The sequence below is a fragment of the Gossypium arboreum genome, chromosome 7 (genome assembly GCF_025698485.1).
Source record: "Gossypium arboreum isolate Shixiya-1 chromosome 7, ASM2569848v2, whole genome shotgun sequence".
Lineage (NCBI taxonomy): Eukaryota > Viridiplantae > Streptophyta > Magnoliopsida > Malvales > Malvaceae > Gossypium > Gossypium arboreum.
The window spans coordinates 97,340,732-97,351,975 of NC_069076.1; the positions used below are offsets into that span (position 1 = coordinate 97,340,732).

At 29.3% G+C, this 11,244-nt stretch overlaps 1 protein-coding gene across 1 annotated transcript; it reads right to left on the minus strand.

Annotated features, from left to right (window-relative positions):
- Nucleotides 1–6,292: 6,292 nt before the first annotated feature.
- LOC108485920 (NAC domain-containing protein 54-like) lies at nt 6,293–11,244 on the minus strand. The gene is made up of 3 exons (XM_017789762.2): nt 10,916–11,244; nt 10,558–10,835; nt 6,293–6,810 (listed from the first exon to the last, which is right to left on the minus strand). The coding sequence occupies exons 1-3, from the start codon at nt 11,070–11,072 to the stop codon at nt 6,502–6,504; spliced, it is 744 nt and encodes a 247-aa protein (XP_017645251.1). The 5' UTR covers nt 11,073–11,244; the 3' UTR covers nt 6,293–6,501.

Below are 11,244 nucleotides of genomic sequence, written 5' to 3' on the forward strand. Positions count from 1 at the left end.
CACTAACGGCGCTTTTTGAAAAACGCCGCTATAGATTGAGTACTAGCGGCATTTTTTGAAAAACGCCGCTATAGGTTGACCATTAGCGGTGCTTTTTGAAAAATGCCACAAAAAAATTAAGCACAACGTCGTCGTTTTATATTGAGCTTCAGTGGCATTAGCGACGCTTTTTGAAAAACGCAGCTAAAGATCGAGCACTAGCGGCGCTTTTTGAAAAACGCCGTTATAGGTCGACTATTAGGGGCGCTTTTTGAAAAACGCCACAAAAAAATTAAGCACAACGCCGTTGTTTTATTTTGAGCTTTAGTGGCATTGGTGGCGCTTTTTGAAAAACGCCGCTATAGATCGAGTATTAGCAGCACTTTTTGAAAATGCCGTTATAGATCGAGCATTAGCGGCACTTTCTGAAAAAAGCCGCTATAGGTCAAGCATTAATGGCGCTTTTTGAAAAACGCCACAAAAAATTAAGCAGAACACCGTCGTTTTATGTTGAGTTTTAGTGGCACTAGCGGTGCTTTTTGAAAAATGCCGCTATAGATCGAGCATTAGCGGAAAAGCGCCACAAAAAAATTAAGCACAACGCCGTCGTTTTATGTTGAGCATTAGTGGCATTAGCGGCACTTTTTGAAAAACACCGCTATAGATCGAGCATTAGTAACTCTTTTTGAAAAACGCCGCTATAGATTGAGCATTAGTGGCGCTTTCTGAAAAACACCGCTATAGGTCGACCATTAGGGGCGCTTTTTGAAAAACGCCACATAAAAATTAGGGACAACGCCGTCGTTTTATGTTGAGCTTTAGTGGCATTAGTGACGCTTTTTGGAAAACATCGCTGTAAATCGAGAATTAGTGACACTTTTTGAAAAATGCCGTTATAGATCAAGTATTAGCGGTGCTTTTTGAAAAATGTCACTATAGATCGAGCATTAGAGGTGCTTTTTGAAAAACGCCGCTATAGATCGAGCATTAGAGGCGCTTTTTGAAAAACGTCACAAAAAATTAAGCACAACGCCGTCGTTTTATGTTGAGCTTTAGTGGCATTAGCGACGCTTTTTGAAAAATGCCGCTAGATTGAGCATTAGCGGCGCTTCTTGAAAAACTCCGCTATAGATCGAGCATTAGCGGTGCTTTCTAAAAATCGCAGCTATAAGTTGACCGTTAGCGGCGCTTTTTGAAAAATGCAGCAAAAAATTCAGTAAGACGCCGTCGTTTTATGTTGAGCTTTAGTGGCATTAGCGAGGCTTTTTGAAAAACGCCGTAAAAACATTTTATTTGTCTATTTATTATTTAACTAGTTTATTTATATTAATTAAAATATAATTTATTTTAATTGAATATTTAAATTCTTCGAAAGAATAATCACACGTGAAAAAAATTTGAAAGTAAAAACATAGAAAAATATTTGTAAAAATGAAAAAATTAAAATACTATTATTTAAAATAATTTTAAAGTTTTTGGGTATATGACTTATTGTTTTTAATTTATATATTAAATAATTTCTTATATAATCGTTAAAGAGATACTATTAATTTTAAAATATTGAATTAATTATCATTTTAGTTTAGGGTTTAAGGTTTAGAGAGTATGGTTTAGGGTTTAAGGTTTAGGAGTTCCTATTTTAAGGTTTATGGATTATGGTTTATGGTTTAAGAGTTAGGGTTTAAGGTTTAGGTGTCAAGGGTTAAGGGCTAGGGTTAATGATTTGGGTTTATGTTTTATGATTTAGGGTTTAGGGATAGGGTTTAGATTAATTAGTGTTTTTTAATTTATATATTAAATAATTTCTTATATAATTGTAAAAAGATAATATTAAATTTAATATATTAAAATTATGTTTATAGTTTAAATTATTTAAGAGATAATAGATAAATTTTATATATATTAAATGGTTTAGGATTTGCTAAATGATAAAATTTTATACAATCAATTAATGCTTTTATATTTAAAAATATTTAATTTAAATCATTTGATATATTAAAATATTAGATTTAAAAAATTGATAAATAAATAAAAAAATAACAAATTGTTATGGATAGGTAACTATCTATTTTGGATAGGACCAAATTATAACAATTTTTTTTCATATTTTGAAATTTTTGTTTTTGTTATTTTTTCACATTTTGAATTTTTTGTTTTTTTGTTTTCTTACATAAAAATTTATATAAAATTACAAATTTTATCTAATTCTTTTAAATATTACTTCAATTTTAAAAATTATTTATTTAAAATTGACATGAAAGATATAAAAATTCAATATAAAAATTGTAAAAAAGTCAAACATTAGCGGCGTTTATGAAAAAAACGCCACAAACGGCTACTTTTGCTTAATTCATTTTTTGAACTGACCTTACTTTTTCTCAAATCATATTATAAATTCAATATTTTATTCAAACCATCTAAAATATCATACAAATTACCAATTGAATAAAATAATATATATTCAATGCCATAATGAGCTTTCCGCCCAATTATTCAAACAACCCTCCAACAGTGAAATTTGGTTATTGACTACTATTTTTTGCTATTGACAGAATAAAAGTAAAGTAATAGTATTTAGTTAAAAAATGAATAACTGAATTCAAATGTTGTCCTTAAAAATATAGCATCTTTTAAGTTTAAGATTGAAAAAAAAAAAAAAAAACACTTCCAGCAATTGAATTGAATGAAAATTGCTAATTCTTTTTTATTCTCTATTTGTTTCCTTGTTAAAATATAATTTCTAATGTGTGGTGGAGAAAATGATTGTTCCTTTTCGTATTTGGATTAAACTTTATGCATTTTTGGGTTATTGTTCTATGTTTTATTGATTAACAGCTAAAGCAAATGAGACTGAAAGAGTTGGCAAAGGATCTTGACAGCCAGAGGAAAATGCAGAAGAATAATAATAAGGATAAGGGGAAGATGGTTTCTTCAGATAAACAATCTGACACTAACTTAATTCAAGCTCTAATATGAGCTTTTAACCAATTATTAAATGTCTAACGAAATCTTTAGTCCTTCTTTTCTCTTGCCAGATCACTCAATTATTATAGTAAATGGATTTTATGTTGAATGCCTGCAAAGGTGAGTTTTTATTGCATAACCTTCATTTGAGTTTTAACACCAACCCATCTTGCCATAGTCATGGAATATGCAGCTGGAGGAGAAGTTTTTGAAAGGATATGCAATGCTGGTAGATTTAGTAAGGATGAGGTATATATATTGAATTTAACTAGTGTTTTTTATATTGAATTTCATTCTTTTCCATTTTTCATTAACTGTTATTTGCTTTACTGCGTCAGGCAAGGTTTTTCTTTCAGCAACTGATATCAGGAATTAGTTATTGCCATATAGACTGTAGATATGATAGTTTATTATGTTGGGATTAAAAAAAAAACAACAATAATAAATGATAATTGGATTATGACAGCGGATTCTGAGTGTCCACTATTCAATTCCTGATTACGTTCCAGTTTCCAAGGAGTGTAAACAAGAAACAAAAAATAAAACAAAAAGTGAGAATGCCGATAAGCTAATTCTGCTCCTTGTTTAAAACAGCCAGTCACCTCCACCAAATCCTCGTTTCAATTCTGCTTCAAGGTAGTTCTTTCTTCAAACTCTCTCTCTTTGCTTTAATGTCTGAATTCTTTTTTCTTTCTTTTTACTTGAATGAACAGCTTTTATTTATTTTGTTGGTATAATTAAACTATCGAAAACATTAATATGTCTTAGAGCTTTTACACCAAAGGAATTAGAGGATCTCAAATCGCTCTTCAATTCCCTGGCTGCACTCTCACATACCAACGGTCAATATGTTTCTTCATCTGTCTTTCAGGTTTTCTTTTTCTTTATTTTTGGATCTACCCATTTATAGTTATGAGGATTAATTCCTAATAGTCTCCTTTCCGTACCAAGCTCCAGTATCTAATGATGAATTGCATTAATTTCTAATATTTACGAACTTGAAAGACTTACATTGGACAAGGTATTCATGTAACTAAAGCATGTCTCCTAATGTAATTCATCCACAGTATTCTAAATAATACCGTTGAATAATTGAGATAAGTCGAGCTACATAAGTAAAACCATGTTGAATTACAGTATTTCTTTATAGGGGAATTGCAAGGCACTCAAATTACCTCGGGGATTTGTTGCTAGCTTTATCTTTCAGTTTACTTTGTGGATTAAGGTAACTTTCTTTTCTTCTTATCGCCTGCGTACGTAGTTTGACTTTGCTACTTGTTTTTAGCTTTTCTGTGATTTATCATCTTTTTTTTTTATTTTTTAAATTCTTGTATTTGCTCTAGTTTTGCTGCGTGATTGTTTGTTTATTTTGTGTTTTTTGTTGTTAGTTTTGTGTTATAAATTTTTCCAAAGTTAGATTTCAAATCCTTAGATTTATAATTAGGGCTTATTGGATTTATTGGTATTTTTAGTCTAATCTAACTGTTCATCAGACCCTGATATTGCCTTTTGTGCTTGTAATTTTAGATATTAGAACTAAAGAATAATTTCTATCTAACGTTAAACAACAGTAGTGCAGTATGTTTCTATTCTACCTTTTGCAAATTAATACTATTGTTCCTTGTTAAATAACAGAAGCATTCCATTGTATTGTGAAACCTCTAGTTTTTCTTGATGATATGAATTAACTATGGAATATTATTTTCTTTTTCTCATATATATGTATTTGGTGATGCATTTATATTGCAAACAATTGTGATTCTTTTCAGCAAAAGGATATTCTTAGATATGGAGGTTAGTTCATTTAATTCCTTCTTACTCTTGAGCCTGTGTAGCGATGCTATTAGGTTTTTTTTGTTCTGTCCGGTTATTAGCAACAATGTTTTATTTCTCTTTTGTTGAAATAAATTCTGATTCTTGCTTTATGGTGGCATTATTAAAAATTTATCTTTCCATATCATAATTCAAAGAGATCAGATAATGTGCTTTGACATATATGGCTTTGAGGGTCGTATAAGTGATTTCCTTACTGGCCTGACTTTGGTTTACAAGTACATACTTTGGCTTTCTGTTTCGGTGTTTTGGATTCTTTGACGATTGAATTGAAAGCATCAAAGGACTTCTCTAAGTTATATGTAAGCATTGCAATACTTTGGCTTCATCTAAGCTTGAACCAGCCCTCTGTTGTATATTGTTTCTTCCAACCCTCTATTGTATATTGTTTCTTCTTCTTTTCTGATTTTTTTCTTTTTCTTAATGAGAGGTGATGATGATTTGGCATTCTTTTCTCACCAGGATGATTTTTGTTTTAGAAATAATAATACTTTGTGAGTGTGTCTGTGTGTTTTTTTTTATGTATTAAATTACATAATGAATCAATGTTTATGTATTAAATTTAAATTCATTAATTTTTATATTTAGTTTTAAAGTTAAAATTTTAATAGAAAATTTAATTTAATTAATATTTTATTTATTCTTAAAAGTATATAGTTTAAGGTTCAAATTTCAAAATTAAACATAATATAATATTTATCATAGAAATAAATATTATTTAATTAAAATAATTTTTAAAGGTCATGTTATTTAGCGGCGTTTGTGAGAAAAGTGCAACTAAAGGTCTATTTTATAATGGCATTTGTGGCAAAAGCGTCGCTAAAGGTCTGTTCTATAGCGGCGTTTGTGGGAAAAGTACTGCTAAAGGTCATGTTCTTTAGCGACGTTTGTGGGAAAGCGCCGCTAAAGGTCATGTTCTTTAGCGGAGTTTGTGGGAAAAGCGCCTCTAAAGGTTATGTTCTATAGCGGCGTTTTTTCATAAACCCTACAAAATGTTAGTGGCTTGTCTTTAGCGGCATTTTTTTGATGCGCTTGTAAAAGCGCCGCAAATAGTTCGCGACACTTATAAGCCGCTATAGGCCCAAAAAAACGCCGCTAAAAACCTGTTTTGATGTAGTGGAAGTTAAAAGAGCTAAAAATTCAATTACAAGATATCACATTTGTTGCTAAAGCAACTGCAATTTATAGCAGTCAATTGGATAATCAATATACATTTAATTACAAGTACTTCATGCCTATTAATCATTATATAATCAATTCCAAGTCTTATACAAATTTACGAGATCTTATTTGCTAAACCGAGGTCGATTTGGACCAAAATGTAAAGAATACAAAGTTTTGAGTCGATGATGAAGTAATTGTGCAAAAATTAAAGTAGGTGTAATTTTAGGTTTTTGGATATGTAATTAATTGGTGGAATTAGGTTTTTCATAAAAGAAATAATAAAGGAATAAGATGATGAATATAGTGAGACATAATTAATTATTATATCTGATCTGATTTATGGGTGAGAGAATAATAAAAGCCGAAGCCGAGCATAATGTAGTTATTGTTTTAATAATAATAATAATGAGGCCCCAAGTGATTACATTCAAACAGAGAAACTAATCTCCTAATGATCAATGAGAGAAAAATATCAGAGATTTTACAGTGTAATATTTGCGTCTTATTTCAAGAAACATAACTACCCAATTAATTTTGTGTTGTATATTCACCATCTCAAAATTATTTTAGATTGTAAAAGCCAGTATTAGAAAGTTCATCCCCAGCCATGGCAGCAGTACAGTTAGAAGAGCACCATGGATCATCAGTGATAAACTGCATCCATGAATCATCTTTATCTTCTTCCTCTTCCATGCATGAAGATGAGGAGGCGCCTATGGGGATTTCTCCATACATCGTTTCCGAATCATTCATAATTACACCTTGCGAGCAGTACTGATCCATTACCGTTAAACTACTCTGCCCTTGCTCTTCTGTTTCCGATCCCGTAATGCCATTTTTCTTGAACACCCGACATAGCGCATAAGAATCCTGCCAATAACCACTTCTCTTTACTTCCTATTTATATCATTTAGGTTAAATTTTGCTGTTAGTCACTCTACTTTTATAAAATTTGAGATTTAGTCCCTATACTTTAATAGCCAAAATTTCATTCCTCTTACTTTTTCGATTTAAGAATCCTAGTTCAATCATTACCATAATTGGTAATTCCAATTAAAATTTGTCAATGTAACATGTTTGTTTTTCGTCCACATCACATGAGGATGGTCTAGTCAACATGTCAAATTGACAAATTTTGATGAAAAATACTTACAATTTCAATTATTGGACTGGATTTTTAAATCAAGAAAGTAAGATGGCTTAGTTTTTTTTTTTTTAAAACTTTTAAAGTATAGTGACTAAATCTCAAATTTTATTAAAGTGCAGAGACTAATGGTATATTTTAACCTATAATTTAATTGCATGACATAAAACATAATACGACATGAAATGAACATGACACTAAGATGTGCACGTGTTTAAATCCATATAACACATATTACAAACTTGTCAAAAGTTACATACAATCAGATTTTTCTATAACAACATTTTATTGTAATAGTCAAGTTTATTATAAAATTTATTTCTGTTTATGTTTTATTTTATCTTCTATAACAACTTTTTATCTATAACAATAGCAACAATAAACTATAAACTATAAAGTATATTATTTATTAAATTAGTTTTTTATAATAACATCTTGTCTCAAATTTTAGTAAAAGTAATTTTATTCCTAAGTGGAATAAAAATCATAAGTGGAAATATTTAAATTTTGCATAAAAAATTATTAACCATTTTAATTAAATGAAAATAATATTTAATAAAAAGAATTACATTGAATCTCACTAATAATCAATATTATTAATATGTTTTTTTTAATTTGAAAATAAAAATGATTTAAATCTCGAAAAATTTTAACACGAAAAACACACAAATACAGGATAAACATCCATTGAAACTGTTGATGGAGAGGCATTAAAATATTGGCTACCAATTTTAATGATAAAAAGGTAACCCATTTTCTTCATAAATCTTTACCCATAACGAGGAATTAAACAAAACATAGCAAAGGGCCTTGGACTGAAGATAATATCAACATAATGAATAAATAAATAAAGCAGCAAATTCATTGGCTTATAAGTAAAGTTTTATGTGCACCTGCTAAAAGCTTAGACTTAAAAAAGTGAAAAATTTAGGTAAAATATAATTTTAAAAATAAATTTAGGTAAAAGAAATAAGATCTGTTTAAAAAAACAGGCTAAGTCTTAAGTAAGAATTTTTGCTTAGGCTTAATTGAATTTGTAAAAATAACTTCCTATTTTGTTGTTGTTTTTCTATTATTTTTTATTGTTTTCCTACTATTTTAATGTTATTTTCTTATTATGTTACTACTATTTTATTGTTATTGTTTGGACATTGTATAACTCTTGTTTTATTGTTAATTTTGCTACTAATTTAGAGGCATTTACTTGTTAAATTGCACCTATATTGGTGTTATTTAAATATCAAGAATTTTTTTAAAATTTATTTTCAATTTGTTGGGAAATATTTATGTTAATATTTTTAGTGTTTTTGATGAATTATATTTTTAATTTTTTATATAAATAAATAAAATAAAAATTTTAATATGGACAGCCAAATTAAAATTTAACATTTTTATCTGGATCAAACTTGAGTAAAAGTTTAAGCCTATTTTTCAGACTGAACTTATTAACCGTATTTAGATTTTTGTTAGGATCTGACCTAACTCATGAACAACTCTACTTATAAAGGTGTCTGAATATATATGTTTGGAATATAACTTTTAATGGTGTTGGGATGTAGTTACAAGTTAGAATAATTTTGGACACTACCATATTATACAATACAAATACACTGTAAAAAAAATTAAAATACACACACACAATATACATTAGAAATATGGCATACCACTGTTTAGATGATTTTTTTTTTTAATCTTAACAATGTATGGAAAAGTTTTAGGATAATGTTTTATTTAAATCTTTCAACTTAAAAAACCTTTATTTAATTTTTAGTCTTTTTAACTCTTATATTGTGCTATTTGTCAAATCATTTTAAAATGGATAAAAAGTTAATTTTTGTTAACTTTGCTGATGTGGCATACACATGAATTGCTACATGAGTGCCACATCAATAATTAATATTTTTTAATTTTAAAATTAAAAAAACTATAAAATTATTTCATCTATTTTAAAGTGATTTGACAAATAATATAAGTTTAAGAACTAAAATAGGCGAAAAATTAAATAGAAAATTAAAATGACTATTTTTTTGTAATGTTCAGTATTTCAAAATTTTATTAGTGGTGATTAAAAAAATAGGTAGTGAATTTAAAAAAGTAAAAGACATTAATCTCTTCATAATTACATACCTTTGTTTTGTAATTTTTTTTATAAATTACTTAATAAGTTGATATATTTTACCTTGTAACAATAAACTCAATTAAAAAAATTAAATTATTATATAATAATTTTATTTTAGAATTTAAATTTTTTTTAAATTTTGTTAATAAAATCAATACCGTTAACTTGGAACATTAAGTTCAATCAAAGACTTATAAGAAATGCATTAAACTTAAATAATATGGATTATCAACATGAAAAATTTTATATAATTTAAACATGATTAAAATATATGAAGAAAAGAGATATAAAGTAAATATTATATCAAATTATAGTAATTAAACCTTGAAATGTTGAGAGAGGAGAATGGTCTTGTCTTATTAGAAAAGGCAAAGTAAGACAAAACATTTCCTACTTTAGAGATCTGCAAGTAAGGAATATGTCACCCATTTTTGTATCGATTTTTTTATAATAAAAAATTATGATAAAGTAAAAGTGTGCCTAAATGCCCTAACTTTGCATGCAAGTCATGCATTGCCTACGTCTCTACATTTCATAAGATTCAGCAATTTAGGGAAGAAAACTAAAGCAAGTAATTGATTTTCATGATGTTAGGTCTAAATCCTAAAGAATTGTCAACACTCCTGGTGGATTTTTTTTTAAATTAAATCGGTGGTCGAATCGGTCAGATCATCGGTTTATTAATTAATTTAATTGATTTAATTAAAAAAATTAAAAAAAATTAATTTAATTAGTTCAATCGACTTTTTACCCAATTCAATCAGTTCGTGTCGATTCTCAGATCAATTAATTCAAAGTCCTTCTCCGAATCGTTTTTCGATTCAATCGATTTGACCGACCGATCCAATCCGATTCAAACAACATTAATTTTTTTCTGTTTATTGAAACATAGCAACAAAAAGAAAAAAAGATAAAAGAGGAAAAGTAGGATTCATGCCGGAGGCAAAACAACATTGGAGCCAAAGGGGTGCCTCGAACGTTTGAAAAATTTTAATTAAACCTCAAAATTTTTAAATTTTTTATTAAGTCCCTCAAAAGTTTTAAAAACTCAATTAGACCCCTAAAATTTTAAAAAAAATTTAAATAGGCCATCAAAACTCAGCGGCACGTTCCGCCGCTGCCGGAGCTTGGAGCATGGATTTCTATTCTTCTCTTCACTATTGTTTACCGTGAGTAATTGAAAACCTAGGATGAGATTGAAAATGCTATGATGAATGCAGTTGAAATCCTGATTAATTGGTGAATAATAATCTCATACTAAAGCAAGCAACTGACGAGTTCAACCATTCGTTTTTTGTCCTGTTACGCTTGTTATCTTTATCATGGAATGTTAAGTTTATGATGCAGCAACTACCTGAATCCCACAGGTGCCCTCGCATTCATTATCGTCGAGCCGGTATTCATGCATTACCCAATCGGTCCTGATTCCTTGAGGGGCACGGCCTAGGTAGTAAACCAATGTCTTCTTCATTCCAATGGCTCGATTCTGGCAACTAACCCTCCTATCCTTCCCTGTAGATTTCCAATATCCCGCCCTTGTCGCCCTGTTCGTCCTGAACCCATTCGGGTATTTTCGATCACGGGGTCCAAAGAAGTACCACTCCGGATCTCTTCTTGGAAAAAATGATTTTTCTGTGAAAATAATACATAAGAATCAAGGCAAGTGGTAGAGAAATAAACATAGAAATGAGACGTAGAAATGAGAAAGAGACCTGCTAACTCCCATGGTTCACATTTGTAGAGATCAACTTCGGGGATGATGTCGAGTTCGATTTCTTGCCTATTTATTTTCCTTTTGAGATAGTAATTCACCAGCTCTTCATCAGTGGGATGGAACCTAAAACCAGGAGGTAATCCCAATGGTGCCATTTCTTTTTACACTCCCCACTAGTTACGCTTATCATGATTGCTATATAAAGTATTCAAAGTCGCCTCTCTTTGGGTTATTTTATTTTTCACTTTTTTTCTTTAATAGATTCTTGGACAAACGTTCCTCACAAGCCGTTCCTTTTCAATATTTTCAGAATTGCAATAACCATTT

What these genes read in the sequence shown, in the direction of transcription:
- LOC108485920 (XM_017789762.2), bottom strand. Translation starts at nt 11,072, where the DNA reads ATGGCACCATTGGGATTACCTCCTGGTTTTAGGTTCCATCCCACTGAT. An exon ending in TGAACCATGGGAGTTAGCAG is followed by an intron (nt 10,836 to 10,915) that starts GTCTCTTTCTCA and finishes TTATTTTCACAG; the next exon opens with AAAAATCATTTTTTCCAAGA. An exon ending in AGGGCACCTGTGGGATTCAG is followed by an intron (nt 6,811 to 10,557) that starts GTAGTTGCTGCA and finishes GGTTATTGGCAG; the next exon opens with GATTCTTATGCGCTATGTCG.